Source organism: Carassius auratus, chromosome 31 (genome assembly GCF_003368295.1).
Source record: "Carassius auratus strain Wakin chromosome 31, ASM336829v1, whole genome shotgun sequence".
In the NCBI taxonomy this organism is placed as follows: Eukaryota; Metazoa; Chordata; class Actinopteri; order Cypriniformes; family Cyprinidae; genus Carassius; species Carassius auratus.
In genome coordinates this window covers 27,959,413-27,975,620 of record NC_039273.1, presented here as the reverse complement: position 1 = coordinate 27,975,620, position 16,208 = coordinate 27,959,413, and the positions used below count along the sequence as shown (strand labels likewise).

At 37.1% G+C, this 16,208-nt stretch overlaps 1 protein-coding gene across 2 annotated transcripts; it reads right to left on the bottom strand.

Moving 5' to 3' along the window:
* Window positions 1-3: 3 nt before the first annotated feature.
* Window positions 4-5,893, bottom strand: LOC113051045 (protein angel homolog 2-like). 2 transcript variants are annotated; one of them, XM_026214659.1, is made up of 9 exons: window positions 5,680-5,893; window positions 4,757-5,241; window positions 4,430-4,659; window positions 4,230-4,299; window positions 3,376-3,797; window positions 3,180-3,288; window positions 1,265-1,304; window positions 773-939; window positions 4-259 (listed from the first exon to the last, which is right to left on the bottom strand). In XM_026214659.1, the coding sequence occupies exons 1-9, from the start codon at window positions 5,757-5,759 to the stop codon at window positions 57-59; spliced, it is 1,806 nt and encodes a 601-aa protein (XP_026070444.1). In that variant the 5' UTR covers window positions 5,760-5,893; the 3' UTR covers window positions 4-56. The 2 variants fall into 2 exon arrangements, with proteins under 2 accessions (XP_026070444.1, XP_026070445.1); XM_026214660.1 differs by having other exon boundaries at window positions 4-238; window positions 5,680-5,892.
* Between the last annotated feature and the right edge of the window lie 10,315 nt (window positions 5,894-16,208).

The following is a 16,208-nucleotide window of genomic DNA, read 5'->3' as shown; positions in this document are numbered from 1 at the left end:
GAGTTTGAGTTTGTTAGAAAAATATTCCATCTCTGGCTACAAACATATAAAAGGCTTTATGATACTCGCAAATGCTTTTGTTCTGTTTGAGGGTGCAGACGGAAACGTGTCAAAAGCGGCAGGTGGTCAGAAGAGTTGTGCTGGTTGGGAAGACCATTAACCTTCTGAAGTTCATCTTCTCCTACCAAGGATAACCTGCCCAGGAGCTGCAGACCCTTCTCTGGTGGCACACTGCATTCTGGGTAAACGAAGAAAAAAACTGTGCCATGGTAACCAGCAGCAGCAGTAATTTTGCTGTTGAATGTACTGCACTGCAGCAAACTGCAGAATCACAAGTCACATTTTTACAGGAGCAGTGATGTAACACATACATTGATAGTCTAGCGGCATCAGCTTCTACTTTGAGGGTACTTAAAGGAATAGTTCACCCAAAAATTAAAATCTGAAGAAAATGTACTCACCCTCAGACCATCAAAGATGTAGATGAGTTTACCATATCTGAATAAATGAAGTAATGCTACATTTCTGATGATGAAACAAACTCATATACATCTTGGATGGGCTGCAGGTGAAGTACTTTTTCATCAAATTTCCATTTTTAAGGAACTGTTTCTTTTATGCAAATACGTGTTTATGTGTTGACAGCAACCACAATAGCTGCAGAAAGAAATAATCAGAATTTTTTTATTTTTATGAAATGCTACATTACACAACAACTCTTCCAGAGTATTTTCAAGAAATTTAAAAGAGACTAGTAATGTAATGGTCGAACCTGCTTGAACCATCACATCCCCCAGAGCTGCGGAGTAGAAGATGTAATCAACTGTGATGGCTGTCCGCGAGTGACATGTGGTGATCTCAGGTTGACCGCTCTCTTTCAGGTAGTGGGAGTACGCAGAGGTCAGGTTCAAACAGTGCTCAATGCTGGCCTTGGTAAAACTACAGACAGATCGCATGAGAGACGAATAACACTGTTAGAATTAAAGGAAACCTGGGGTATTAAGATTTGTATGGCTCAATATAATGTCAGTGAATGAGTGTGTGAAGTGAGTGACCTGTGGCCAAGTATGGTTACCCACACTGAATTTGTGCTCTGTTTTGAACTCATCCCAGTGCACACACAAACACACACACTTTTAAATAAATGTAAAAACAAGGAACACAAAAGATCTACAGAAACTTTACTTAATACTTTTATCAATGTGGTGGTGTTATACAAAAATTAAGACACTATAGAGACATGGATTATTTATCATATATTTACCCATCTGGTTTTGGCTGCTCCAAATCCCTCAAATCAGAATCTGTGGAAAGATTTCAAATCAAATGTTAGTAGTTGCATACAATTTTCAAATTTGTTCCAGAATTACATTTAAACTTGTACTGTCCCTGTTGAAATTAATATTACTACATTTCAAGATGAAATTTCGTAAAATGACTAAATACGAAATAAATTGAGAAAAGGACTGTATTTTCAGATGCCACTTGGTTTGAGATTTTAAATCTAATGGCATTCATAAATTTCAAAGTTGCTGTAACTGTTTATAGCAGAGGAGGCAAAAAGAAAAAGTTTCCATAATGGTTAACATGCACAACTATTCAAAAGTTTGAGCCACTAAGATTTTTTTTTTTTTTTAATTCAGCAAGGATGCATTAAATTGATCAAAAGTGAGCATTTATAAAACTACTTAATATTTCAACATAGTTAAAGTTTATAAATGTTCCTGTCCATTTATTATCCAATTTATTATCTAAATACCCCCCCCCCCCTAAAATAAACACATTTTGTTTCCTTGCTGCCTGAATTGAAGATGGACAAAGTTCTTGTTTTATCCAGCTGTATTTACTCTGCGGAATTTAAAACATTTAAGTGAAAAGGACCACCTTTTATTTTAATTGTAGCCTTCAGTCTGTTGGGATTTGTCTCTACTAACTTTGCATCTCTAGACTTTACAATATTTGCCCACTCTTCTTTGCAGAGCTGCTCAAGTTCATTTACATTTGATGGTGATCATTTGTGGACTGCAGTCTCCAAGTCATTCCACAGATTTCCAGGGGGCTCTGACTATAGGACATGCAATAACATTCGCCTTTTTCTCCTTTAACCACTGTGTGGTCAGTTTGGCTGTTTGCTTTGGGTCATTGCAATGTAAACCTTCTTCCCACTGAAAACTTTCTGGCAGCAGATTTTTCTCCAGAATTTGACAGTATTTTGCCATCCATTTTTCCTTCTATCCTGACTAGTGCTCCAGTTGCTGCTACAGAGAAACATCCAATAACAGGTTATTACAACCTCCATGCTTTACTGTAGGAATGCTGCTATCTGGATGGTGAGCTGTATTGAATTTCCATCAGACATCATTTGGAGTTGAAGCCTTTTGAAGTGTTCAAAGTGCGTTTTGGCAGAGCTCAGTCATGACTGCATGTGGCCTTTCTTGAGGAGTGGCTTTTTCCTTTGCAACCCTCCCATACAAGCCACATTTAAGGAGAATTTGTGATATTGTTTTCACATGCACACAATGACCACTCATTGTCGTGAATTCCTGCAACTGCTTCAGAGTTACTATAGGCAATTTCATCCAGTTTGGAGTGTGACATTTGCCAAGTATGGTAACTGGGGGTTCAGTGCCTTGCTCAAGGGCACTTCAGCCATGGGTATTAAGGGTGGAATAATAGACTTCACTGTGCTTCTAGGCATTGATAAAGTGTTTGAGTTTTTTTTTTAATCCAAATCCTGATTTGTGCCTTTTCACTAATTTATCCCGGAGATCATTTGATGGGGCGACTCATAACTGATTGTTTGCTTCAGTTGCACTACCAAGGACTGAAATGCTGGTAGATTTCATGTTGAGATAATCAAAATGACCACAGCTGATTACAGCTGAAAGTCAAATGGCTTTGTGTGCCATTGAGAAGGTGATTAGCTACACCTGATTGAGTTCACAAATAATTTTTAGGAGGGGGTGATCCTTTTTCCAACTTAGTGATTCGTTGTTTTTATTTATTTATTTCTGACATGTTGGTGGTATATCTTTCACTTGACTGTTGTAAGCACTGATTAAAACAGCTGGATAAAACAAAAACGGTCTTCATTTCAGGCTGCAGAGCAACAACATGTGATTATTTTAAATGGGGGTGATTCTTTTCTATACCCACTGTAATTAGGGCTGAAAAGTGACCTGTTGTTTGACTTTCATACTGGCACTGCTGAGAGATGCCCAGACTTCTGGGCCAAACTGGCACACTTAGAATGCGCTGCCCCCTTGGGTTCTCCTCCTGTCCGGACACCTGCAAAGTCAACAAGCCAGACAATTTAAAAGAGGCCAAAACTGTCAGAAATAAATTTGAGCGAGGAAATGTTGCAAAATTCTCTACCTTCCCAATAGTTAAGCCATCATATTCCAGTCTGCTGTCCCTAATAAACTGATACAGGGGTGACCAAGGAACAGAGTTAAAATCCCCACAGAGCAGAACAGGACAAACTTTGCTGTCAGCTAACTGGGCCACCCGGCTTATCTCTGCCAGCAGCATAGCTAGCTGGGCCAGTTTAATGTCCCCTCGTCTAGGGTTGTACAGTAAATGTGTGTTGGCCACACAGATGTTGGTGAGGGAGCAATGGGGGTCAATGGGTTGCAGCAGCACAATCAGGCCCACATTATCACGGTCCAGTAGAGGGATGCCACGCTGGAAATACTCTACAGGGTGACAGGAGACTAAAGAGAAGCGCTCACGTCTAAAGACCACAGCACATCCATCAGGCTTCAGTCCCGTTCGCCGTTTGTATTCACAATGGTAGCCTGTTTTAAGGGCAAAAGATCACCACATTAAAAATTAAGTGCTATTTATTGTTTCATAAATACAGTATGTTTTAAATGTCCAACTGTGAAAATGCTTTTATATTGAATTTTATTTTACAATCTAATGATTTTTTTCCCATTACAATAAAGTCATATTTATTTTTTAATTTATAAATTATTTTATTCAGCAAGGAAGCATTACATTTCTAAAAAAAATCAGCTTCACCATCATTGGACTAAATTACATTAAAACAATTTTTTAAATTGTAATATTTCACAATATTTTCAGTTTTACTGTATTTTTTATCAAATAAAAAACAAACTTTTGTACAGTAGTGTATATTTAAAAAAAATATTCTGAATAATATATATAACATCGGACAAAACTTAAAACACCTAAAGAGAGTAAGAGACATCAAGGAAGTAAAGTACCTAAAGATTCTAGTGAGGGTTTGATTTGTTGCGTATAGTGGTCCTCTTGCACCTCCTGCAGGCACATTATCTAATGACAAAATTATACTGCAGATATTTAAGGAAATCATCCATTCCTGTCCACTGAACATAACCGATAAATAACAAACCTAAAATGAATGCTGTTATGCAATTAATTCACAAATGGTTCATTCACTTACATCAGCACTGTGCTGTTCCAGCTCTTTGATGATGTTTGGATACCTATGGCGCCAATCCAGAACTGGAGGATGACAATGTCTGTAAAGGTACGTGTTATCACAGAGCAGATCTTGTGATAGGATATTGTAGGACATCACGGAAAAGTCAAATGGCCATTTTTGTCTCCCTCCATTCACATATGGTACAGCAGTACAAAGGTGAGAAAGATCCTCCCAATGTCTCTTTAACTCTGTGGAAGTGAAAAGATTTGGCTTTTTATGGACAACTACATTAGCAACAATAACAATACATCGATATAAATTCAAATTAGATTTTAATTCATTCACCTGGCGTAGATGGATACTCCTTTGGGCTTGATGGAAATTTTCCTGGAGGAACTGGAGTGCAGGTTTCATTGTGAAGCCATTGAGGACTTCCTTTTGGAATCCTGCTGCCTTTTGGAGGTGAACGCTCAGGTGAGTACTGATATTCTTTCCCTGCCTGCCTCCTGTCTGAGCTCCTCTTTCTTTTTTTTGGTGGCTCACTATTAGAGTGGTCCATCCGACCTGCAGAAAGTTGAAGGCCTCGTCTGGGTTGAGTGTGTGCCATTATTCCAGTTTGCCTCCAGGAGCTCCAGCTGTATGGATCCGGAGGTCGCGGGGTCCTACTGGAGAGATGTCTAACAGTGCTGAAGGAGGACAAGCGATGCTGCAGGTGTGATGGTTGTGTCCACCTTAAATGACCAGGCTGATAACAGTGTCTCCAGTTGTAATAAACGGTCTGAGCTGGCGGAAAGCCCACTGTGCTCAGGTAACGGCCGAACATGGGATGACTGAAAGAGTAAAGAGTAAATATCAGTAATCATGAACTATAGTGAACTGAAATACTGTACAATCATTGGAAATGTCCATTTAGACTTTTTTATGTTTAAATCGCAGTTAGAGTTTATAAATGTATATATGCAACTATTTTCCCCCATATGCTACTGTTATTTAGAAACTAAGTATGGAAGTGATGAGTAATTAATGCGTTTATCAGTGGTTTCTATAGTAATATTATTAAATGTAAAAAAAAATATATATATAGAAATGATTAAATACATCAGAATGTTTCAATAAAATAAGTAACAATGAATTTTTTTTGTATTAAAATCCTCCTTAATTGTGTTGTAGGATAATAAACAAATATTAAAACAGATAATATTATCATGTTGTTTTCTTTAATACAGTCAGCAGCACAAGCAAATCTCACAATTCAAACATGAACTTACTTTGGAGAAACTCCTAATCTGACATTGTTACCATTCGTGTGTCGACCATGGTGTCGACGCATGTAGCGTCCTCTTATCATTACACGACACTTTCTAGCACCATCTCAGCTCACAACTATTGTGAAAACACGTCTACTGTTAGCTGTTACTGTTAAACGCTAGCAAAACAGACTCATATGTGATGGCGTTTGAATATGACGTCACTAGACATGCCCGATTCCAATTCTTCTTCTTGTACGATTTAATGGCGGTTAACAAGCCAATTTATGGTGTATCACCGCCACCAACTGGACTGGAGTGTGAAGCAGAATTTTGTACGAAACGATACATAGTGGTTTTAGTCACGCACGTTTGACCAATTCAAAAATATATTAATTCATTAATTTTTTATTCGTACAGTATGTCAAATAAAATATTATTTTATCATATATAGACAAAAAGAAATATTAAAGGGACAAATGTCAATTGTTATGTATCGTGTAAATATATGATGTAACCACTAGAGGTCACTCGTGTATTGTGGATTTACTCTTCTCAACATACACAGGGCCTGTTTACAAGTTTATTCTTTAATCTACAGGATCTTGGGTTATCCTGTTTGGTTTGTGTCTTGTCACAATGTTCATATTTTATTGGGTCAGTAATTAATTAGCAAGATCAAGTTCATCTAGGTACTCCAACTCATACCTGTCAAGTTTTGGATTTGAAAATAAGGGAAATTTTCCGGCGCCCACTGCAAGCAGTCCCACCACCCCAACAAAGCTCCAGTATCCCTTACATTTTAAGACAGGTGTTATTGCCCAAATGAAAACACAAAAGGGTATATATGAAGAGCATTTATTTAAAGGCTTATTTGCATATTTTCTGTTAATTTTACATTGTTGTACAAATTTGTTGCAGACTTTGCATTCTTTAAAAAAGTAAATTGGCTGTCCCATTTATCACGGTATTTACACATGGGTTTTGGTTTTTTGGCAGGTGTGCCTTCACTCTCTATCGTAGCATCCATCATCCGTTTCAGTTTTTTATTTTGTTGTTGTTGTTTTTCCTGCGTTATAACTCATGTCATCTGACCTCACACACCCCTTGCGTTATCGCGAGACTAGTGACAGAGCTCAGATTGCGAATGTTTTTTTTTGTAATTATTATTTTATTAATAACGCAGGTTAAAATAAAAATTAAAATTAAAATACGGGAGATTTACGGGAAAATACTAATACGGGAGGACGGCGGGAAAGAAGGGTAAAATACGTGATTTTCCCGGCCAAAACGGGACCCTTGACATGATCACGACACCATATTCATTTTAGCAACGGTGTCTGTGGAAAAAGTTTTAGCAGCTCCAGCTCTTTCATGGATGTTGGCTTTGTGAAGTTCTCTTGTGGTCGGTTTTCATGGGAACAGAGTATCCAGGATAAAAAAAAAAAGAGGTTTGCTGTCCCTTTTGCTGCGATAATTATTTTGTATGGACACAGTCCTTCTAAGTTTTTGATTGTCCCTATCATTCACTTTCAGTTTTCGCCGCCACCTTCAATGAATTCTTGCCATACTTTATGAATGTGATCATAATCAAAAAGACTGTTGTTCTTAAATCACCAACAAACTGGGCTGTTAGACGATCATGATTTGGCCTTTTTAGAAGTCTGACAAGCTAACCGTTTCACTGAGAGCTTGTACTAAAACAATACTAAACACAACTTATACTACTCTACACCGATATACAACCTTGGTGGGTTTTTTTTTTTTTTTTTTTTGCTGCACAAATTAAATTAACCCCTGTAACAGTAGGTGCTCCTATACATTTTTCTAATCCCCTCACATACCTATGGATTAACTTGTGATCATGTTATCCAATATATGTTCCATGATATTGTTGGCTATGTGAACTTATGAATTTGCCATCAACAGTTGTCCAGTCGCACAAATCCAAACATTTTGTTATTTTTGATAAGGCGGCTGATCAATGCTGTCTAGCCGTCTGTCTGTCAGCTTGACCCACCGACACGGTCCATTAGCTCATAATGCTGTGCATTTGCTGCATAGATACCAATTTTAGAGGACATTTTTGTTTAAGCATTATTTTGAGAGGCTGTGAAACCGATAATTAAATAAACAAATAAATATGCTGAAATGTCCTCATTTACTTAATATAATTTGGTTGGATGGTGGGTGTAATTTGGTGTAAAAATGTTTTAGATCAGGTTGAGAGTGACACAGCAAGGGACATTATGCTGTAATTGGAGAACACTGAGAGAAAGACTATAATTAGGAGACAGTGAACTGCAATATTTTGTTGAAATGAGCTGGGTGTTTTTTTTATTATGTTTTTATGAAAAAGACGTCTCATAAAGGATTCATTATTTGTAGTTCTGCTTTACAATTTCCGTGCAGACCCCTTCAAAAATTATCATGCAGAGAACACAGGGATGAATCATTAACCACTTCTTTTATAACACTTGTCCGCCTCAGCAGTTCTGAGGTTCACTAGATATTAACATCTAGAGATAACCATGAGGCAGGCCAGGTTAAAAAAGTGTCACGGCAAAAGGGTCAAATTAGACGAAGGTCTTGCATTTAGTTTGATGTGTGAGATGCATTTTTCACTTGTTTCCTTCCCCAAGGACTGTATGAGGAAAAGGTCATTGAGAAATGAGACATTATGAAAAAAAGTGATTCTCAATACAGATACTGCACAACTGTTTAGGAACAGTTTTTAATATTTTAAAAACCCATGAACCCAATCATCTAATTTTCAACCAATAAATGCAGAAGTCACAAATGATTGACAGCCAGTTTATTTAATAGTGCTTACTCATCATTCTCTCATTATAGAGTTGTTATGATGAAATTCATTTCAGCTTGTCATGTGTAAAGTAATAGAAACACTTGTTGGTGTTACTCTCTTTTGTTGTGTGGTGTTGAAGACCCATAGTTTTATCACAAGTCAGTCTTTACATGAAACATCAGGTGGTAGGCGTAGAAGTAGATTAGTAGTTTAGCGAGCAAAGGCCATTCCCATCTCACTCTTTAATAGGATCAAGCTGGAGTGTAAAATGTGACTTGAATTAAAATATAATTACCTTACAGCAAAGACAGGCCACCAGTGGCTCAGATCTATTGATTTAATAGTGATTCAAGCGTGACTCTTGACTACAATTCAGAGAGAACTCTAAAATGACATAATCTGAGACATAATGAGACTGTTGCCTTTGAAATGTATTCCATATAAAAGTGTAGTATTTCATTTAGAAAATGCTGTTTAACATTAACATAATCGCAAATTAGATGCATGAACAGAGCAATTCCAAGGAAAACAGGCAACTTCAATTTGTAATTGAAAAATGTAACTGTATTTTTCAGTCCTATTTGCTTCTAAGTAATTTTGTAAGTTATTTATTTCCCTAAATATAAAAATATCTGAAAATTGTAGGATAAATCTAACAAGAATATACTAAACATCCCCGGGGACCGGATTTTGTAACCATTTGCAAAGGATAGACTTTATTTTTCTTCTGTGGAACCAAAAATGAGTTATTTTAAAGAATGTTGGTGACCGTTGACTTCTATTGTTGAAATCTAATTTTATGTTCCCCAGAAGAAAGAAATTCTTAAGGTTTTGGAAAGATGAGGGCAAGTAAATAATACTTTTTTTTTCCTTTTGGGTGAACTATCCTTTTAACACCGAGCAAATGTGTTATCTAATTAAAAGTTCTTTCTTTGCGATGTTAGCTGTTTGTTTTGAAGAGATGCATGTTTGAAGGATGTTGGCAGTCCTGCTACAGGAACTTTCTAGATTGGGAAACAACCTAGATTTGAGGCCATTTGTTGCGGTTTTGTGTTGGCTCCAACTTTTCCCTGGGCACTGTAGCAAAAAAAAAAAAAAAAAAAAAAAAAACCTGCTCCAGGTGTGTGTGTGTTACTTACTGCTGTGTGCATTTTAAGAGGTTACATCAATTCTGTGTATGTGTCACCATACCAAGCCACACATCACTTTCATATTTTTGTATTTATTATAATTATTATTTTTTATTTTATCCTGTCAAGCCTCCATAAATTTTGTATGTCTACAAAACATTTACAGCAATGTATAATGTGCCACAAAATGTCAAAATCTGTGAGTACACGTGAAATCAAATGATGCCAAGAGTAGGAAGTTCATTTTGTGACTAAGCTTCTCACATTTAGAACCCCGCTGTTATGCTAGCCCTGACTACACTGTGTGTCAGAGATGTGAGAGGAGGATATCAACACATCCGCTACAATCCAGTCTCTGCATAATTTACAGCTCTGAGAACTTAAAATAGAGCCGAATGCAACTGCAAGACATGCTCCTGCATAACATTTGTCATACATCCTAAAGAGGCTGTGGATATAATGTATAAAGGAAATATAACATTAAATTAAGCAGGGGCTAGATTATAGCTCCTGCGTTTGCTGCCGTTACTTTTCCTAAGATTTTAAAATGATTGCTTTAGATGTTGCTATGGATAAAACGGTCTGCTAAATGTATAAATGTAAGCCTGCATGATTACTTGACTGATAGATTTATTCAAATTAAAGACTAGCAGATTTGCTGCTCATTGAGGATGGAATAAAATTGCAAGTCTGACTCTCTAACCATTAGGCCACAACTGCCCAGGATCAATTGTCAAAAGACAAACAGCCTCGTACAACATCGTAATGCATCTTGATAATTGTGCATTTGCTCTGTATCTTGGTTTACTTGGGGTCGATAAGCAATATGCTTACAGATGGATGTATTTATTTTGGAGACACTGATGGATGAGAGCAGAGGAGAAGTCAATCTCTCTTTCCTTTCAGGTATTGATCACTTGTTCAGGAGAGTTCCCTGTATTGGGACATGCATTAGAGGCCAGGATGTGAGGAAGTGTAAAGATGTTTAAATCAGTGTTTTTAAACGTCTGGGTTTTATAGAGTTAGTAGACAGATAATAGAGTTAGTAATGTATAAAAAAAAAAGCAAAATGTGTGTGACTTTGTTTAAAGCCTTTAAATTTCATTATAAAATGACCTATACATTTTTATTAGGAGTTATTATTTTACAAAGTTAAATATGGAACCATTGAAATGTAAAAAAAAAAAAAAAACTTTAACATGTATTAAACATATTAAGCTTTCAAAAACAACTACTTCGTGAAATTAAAAACAATAGTGTAGTCATTCTGAAACAATGCATTTAAAAAAAAGCAAAAACAAATCATCTGTATTCAATGGTTTTCTTTATTGATATTTTCTTGGAAACACACTATAAAATCTTTCCCAGAATGTTTAAATCTCTACCCCTATCCCTACTTGGTTTAGCACAGAAGTGGACTCTGCCTCACTTGTATTTTCCCATCAGTGGTCTTGGAGCATTTCTGAGCACTCCATTCTGTTGAGTTTGAACCTCAAGTAGAAGCCCACAGGACTGCCAGCGTGTAGCGGTGGTTTCAGTCAGTGCACCATAATCATCTTCACAGCCTGTTGTTATCTCCACAAAACAAAATCCAACCTGCTGTTAAATTACTCACCGTTGAACAGCTGCTCCTGAGAGCCACAATGGCATTACAGCCAGGCATGTTGCCAGCCTCTGACCAAAACACAGATTTTTAAGAGAGCGCACATGCTTTGGTCTTCTTTTAAATACACTCCAATAGAACCAGCTTGTTATTTCATTGACATGGATGGAGTTGTAATTAATGCTTGGTGCATGAACTGAATAAATTTTATAGATTGTCTCACTTAGTTTGTATTCTGTTTAGATTTGTTCAGTGCTTTTAGCACTCTGCCTTTAAAGCCCGCATCCACAACATAGAGAAACAGTCTTATTCTGACAACCTGTTTCTCCTTGCAAAATCCGATCAGCCCTTTATCTACGAGGAATTCATTAAGAAGAGTTCACCTCAAATTCTCTACATAGTAAGTCTTGTAGCCTTCTGCAATGTCTGAATCCCAATTCACACAGCTCCATGACTGTATTTACACTGCAAGTCCGAATGCACGGATCCAGTATTCTGACACGTATTCAATTTTGAAAGGTTTTTACTGTTTATTTGCCAAAACGAGTATTTGTTCAGACGTCCAGCTTCAAATACCTTGAATCTCTTCTACCTTTCCACAGAGGTCAGCTTTACTCAGCCAGCTGGAACAGCTGTCCCTGCATTTGTTTCACCAGAGAAACACTGATCGCCTCAGATGTACCTTGCAGGTCCTGTCAGCTCTGTGGCACTTCCCGGTGAGAAACATGCTGAGTGAGCGCATGCACAGGGAGGTTGTTTTACATTCCCAATACTGCACTGCAGCACCTAATATTTATACTTACCCAATTTCTGCAATATTTTCTTATTGTTGAGGGCTAGTTTTGTTAAATGTCTCTAGATTTTGTACACATCATATTTCATCACAGTTGTGCTGCTTAATATTAGCGAAAACCATCATACAATTTCAGGAATCTTTGATGAATAGAAAGTTATATATATATATATATATATATATATATATATATATATATATATATATATATATATATATATGAAATTTTTTTTAACATTATAATATGTAGCATTATCATATGATGTAGCATTATGTATTTACTTTGTCTTTTGATCAGTTTAATGCATCCTTGCTGAATAGAAGTATTAAAATCTAAATAAATAAATAAAAAACAAAGCCTATGGGGACTCATTTAAAAGTCCACCACACATTTCTGGTCCAGCCTGAGAGCATCTATTAACACTTGATAACCTTGAATTATAGGTTTATGGCATACTGTTTCTTCACAGTGAGCTACTGTACACAGTTTTGCGTAAAACCACTAAAGAAAATTTGTGATGAAATGTTAATTTTAGTATTAGAAATGTTCAGAATTACATGCAAGATCCAATATTAACAATGACTAAGTGGAAAAGGCTTGTAAAAATTGGCTTTAGCGACCAAATAATACTGTTTGGTCAGTAACTTTATTAGGAATTGCAATATAATACATAATTAAATTTGAATTGTACAGTTAGACCGATAGTTACTGTTGACATGACTTGAGCATTTTAAATCAAGACATAGAATTCACACACTAAATGCTTACACATCTTCTACTTAATGCTTTTTGTTCCGTTCAGAAGGCTGCTAATATTAAACAACCAAAGTTAAAATATGAGAAACTGAATCATGTTTCTTTAAACGATGCGGTTTAATAGATTACAGACTGGCTAAAGATGTTTTATGTTGCTGCTAGTGACATAGTGATCTGCACTGTCCTCTACAAAATCACATTGACATAGGGGCAAAATATAAATAAATTGCAAGTTATTGTGCCATACAGTGTTTTGGCCATTAGGGGACATTTATGACTGGTACATTTTCTCAATTCACCTATCGGCAGAAGTGGCAGAAAATTAATTTACGACTCTCAAATTGAATAAACAGCCAGGAATCAAGCTGGTCAAACTGAATGCCCACTATCCTGCTGTCCATGATTGTCAGTGTGAAGGCGTCTGTTGAAAAATGTATTCTGACAGCTATTAGAAATCACTTCTGCACATCTGTAAGCTTTAATCAATGTTATATTTGGCTTCCAGTCAGCTCTTATCCTCAGACAGATGTCTGTAGTCCAGTATGTTCTGGACAAAAGGAAGTCAAAGCAAATTCACTTGCTTGCATAAAAAAACACTTGAGTGCTGGAATAAATTAACACTGTTACACTAAAGTTAAGGGTCACATTAAAGACGGCACAAGTTCATTAGAACCTAATCAATTGTCTCTAAGGGATCATTAAGAGCCTCTTATTTAATTCTGTAAATCTGTTTTACAATTTCTTATATATACTGAGCATTTAGGATCATTGTGATATGTTCTTTATTCATTATTATTATATGGCTCTTTGCAGTACTGGATTCGAATTGGTCAATCAGCAGGCATTTTCATATTTTAGATGATATACAGAAAAGATAATAAAATAAAATCTATTCAACTCAGTATTTCATATTTATTGTTATTTATTTCATGTTTTTTTTGGTGAGCCATGTAAAAAGTGGGGTCATTTACAGTCTCCGTTTCATATTGCTTTCATAGACTGTATAAACATGTAAACATGTAATCATTCTTTATTAATAATTTCTTTATCTGCTATTGATAAATGGCTGGATTCTAAATTGGTCAATCACATCAGCATTTTTTTTATGTATTTTAGTCTTTACCTTGACTGAAATCATTATTAGTATTACTGTAATATTATTGCAGTGTTCATCTGGTTACTAGGCAGATTGTGTTGTAGATTGTACTGGACTATTTTTTATTATCATTATTTATTGTTTATGATAAAACAGGTAACATTATGAAATAATCTCAACTCAGATCAGTCCTTCATATTTTTTTGTTATACTTTTCATGTTTTTTGTTGAGTATAGCCACATAGAAAGGGGGATCATGGATGATCTTTTATCACACTGAATTTTTATATATTATTTTATGTACAGTATAATGTATATATATATATATATATATATATATATAGTCACGGGAGGAGCACAAGACAGACACAGTGGGCGTGGCGTCAGGCCTCGGAGAGGCTTTTATTAACAGAAATCATAAAACAAAGGGAATAAAAGTGGCCAAAGGGGGGAAAGTGTCCAAAATAACAGGGAATCTGGTGTCCTCGTCGTGCTGCGGGATTTGTGTAGGTCGGGCAGTGTTCTTCAAAGGAAGGGTCCAGGCAAGGGGCGGAGTCCGGCGGCCGCACGCGCTCCCCTCCTTGGTCCGGGGCGCGAGGGGCGGCGGCTTCTCCTAGCGGCCGCGTCTCTCTCGTTGGCCGCGGCGCTGGTAGGGGATGGACGGCCCGGCATCCTGGCCCGTCGGCCGTGTATACGGGTGCGGTTCCCATCCGGATCGCGGGTCCGGCAGCTCACGTTTTGGTGGCGCGGGAGTCCCTCAACGCACCCTTCCTGGACCCACGAGGACACCAGTGTGCATGCACGGGGAAAAGACCGGTCTCCTGAGGAGAGGCGCGTTGGGCTTTTAAACAGCGGCGGTAATGAGGCTCCACTTCCTTCAGGTGTGCCCCATCACACGCCGCCAGCCCTGACTCGTCCAGCGCCCCTCCTCTCACACACCCACTCCAGTCGGGAGCCTGGTGAAGGGCGGCGATTTAGGATTCAATTCAATTCAATTCAAGTTTATTTGTATAGCGCTTTTTACAAAACAAATCGTTACAAAGCAACTTTACAGAAAATTATGTTTCTACAATATTTAGTAGTAGCTAGTAGTTTGTGCACATTTGACAGGATTTTAGAAAAACTAAAAAATAATAATAATACAAGACGTAGTCAGCTAGACGATGAACTATCAATATTATTAGTTAAGTTATTATATGATTAAGTCACACATTTAGGAATAATTGTTAGTTCTGTTTGTTCATTCAGGGTTAGCATCATCTGAGGTCCTCTGAGGGTCAGCATCATCTCTTCTCAGGTGTTCTGGATCCAGACTGGAGCTTGTGTAAATCCTAGTTACCACGGGATGTGAATCCCGTGGCAAAACATAGAAACAAAATACAGACATCATTAGCATAGCTGCTGATCCAACAAAGTAAAATTAGTTTAACCCAAGCTAATGAATAAAAATGCACCTTTGATCAGATGCAACTACACTCACAATTAAAAAGATACATTATTCGAATGCTTGGCGAAAGAGATGTGTTTTTAATCTAGATTTAAACAAAGAGAGTGTGTCTGAACCCCGAACATTATCAGGAAGGCTATTCCAGAGTTTGGGAGCCAAATGTGAGAAGGCTCTACCTCCTTTAGTGGACTTTGCTATCCTAGGAACTACCAAAAGTCCAGCGTTTTGTGACCTTAGGGTGCGTGATGGGTTGTAACGTGGTAGAAGGCTAGTTAGGTACGCAGGAGCTAAACCATTTAGGGCCTTATAGGTAAGTAATGATAATTTGTAACTGATGCGGAACTTAATAGGTAGCCAGTGCAGAGACTGTAAAATTGGGGTAATATGATCATATTTTCTTGACCTCGTAAGGACTCTAGCTGCTGCATTTTGGACGACCTGTAGCTTGTTTATTGAAGAAGCAGGACAACCACCTAGAAGTGCATTACAATAGTCCAGTCTAGAGGTCATGAATGCATGAACTAGCTTTTCTGCATCAGAAACAGATAACATGTTTCGTAGCTTGGCAATGTTTCTAAGATGGAAGAATGCAATTTTTGTAACATTGGAAATATGATTTTCAAAAGACAAATTGCTGTCTAATATAACACCCAGATTTCTGACTGTAGAGGAAGTTACAGTACATCCGTCTAGTTGCAGATTGTAATCTACAAGATTCTGTGTAGTGTTTTTTGGTCCAATAATTAATATCTCCGTCTTATCCGAATTTAATTGGAGAAAATTCTTTGTCATCCAATCTTTTACATTTTTAACACAATCTGTTAGCTTAGATAATTGGGAAGTTTCATCTGGTCTCGTTGATATATATAGCTGAGTATCATCAGCATAACAGTGGAAGCTAATTCCGTATTTTCTAAT

Bases quoted from the DNA above. Each gene is read 5' to 3' on its own strand.
- LOC113051045 (XM_026214659.1), bottom strand. From the start codon at position 5,759: ATGATAAGAGGACGCTACATGCGTCGACACCATGGTCGACACACGAAT. The intron at 1,305-3,179 runs GTCACTTTTCAG...ATCTTTCCACAG, and splicing joins GTATGAAAGTCAAACAACAG to ATTCTGATTTGAGGGATTTG. The intron at 260-772 runs GTTCGACCATTA...ACCATGGCACAG, and splicing joins GGATGTGATGGTTCAAGCAG to TTTTTTTCTTCGTTTACCCA.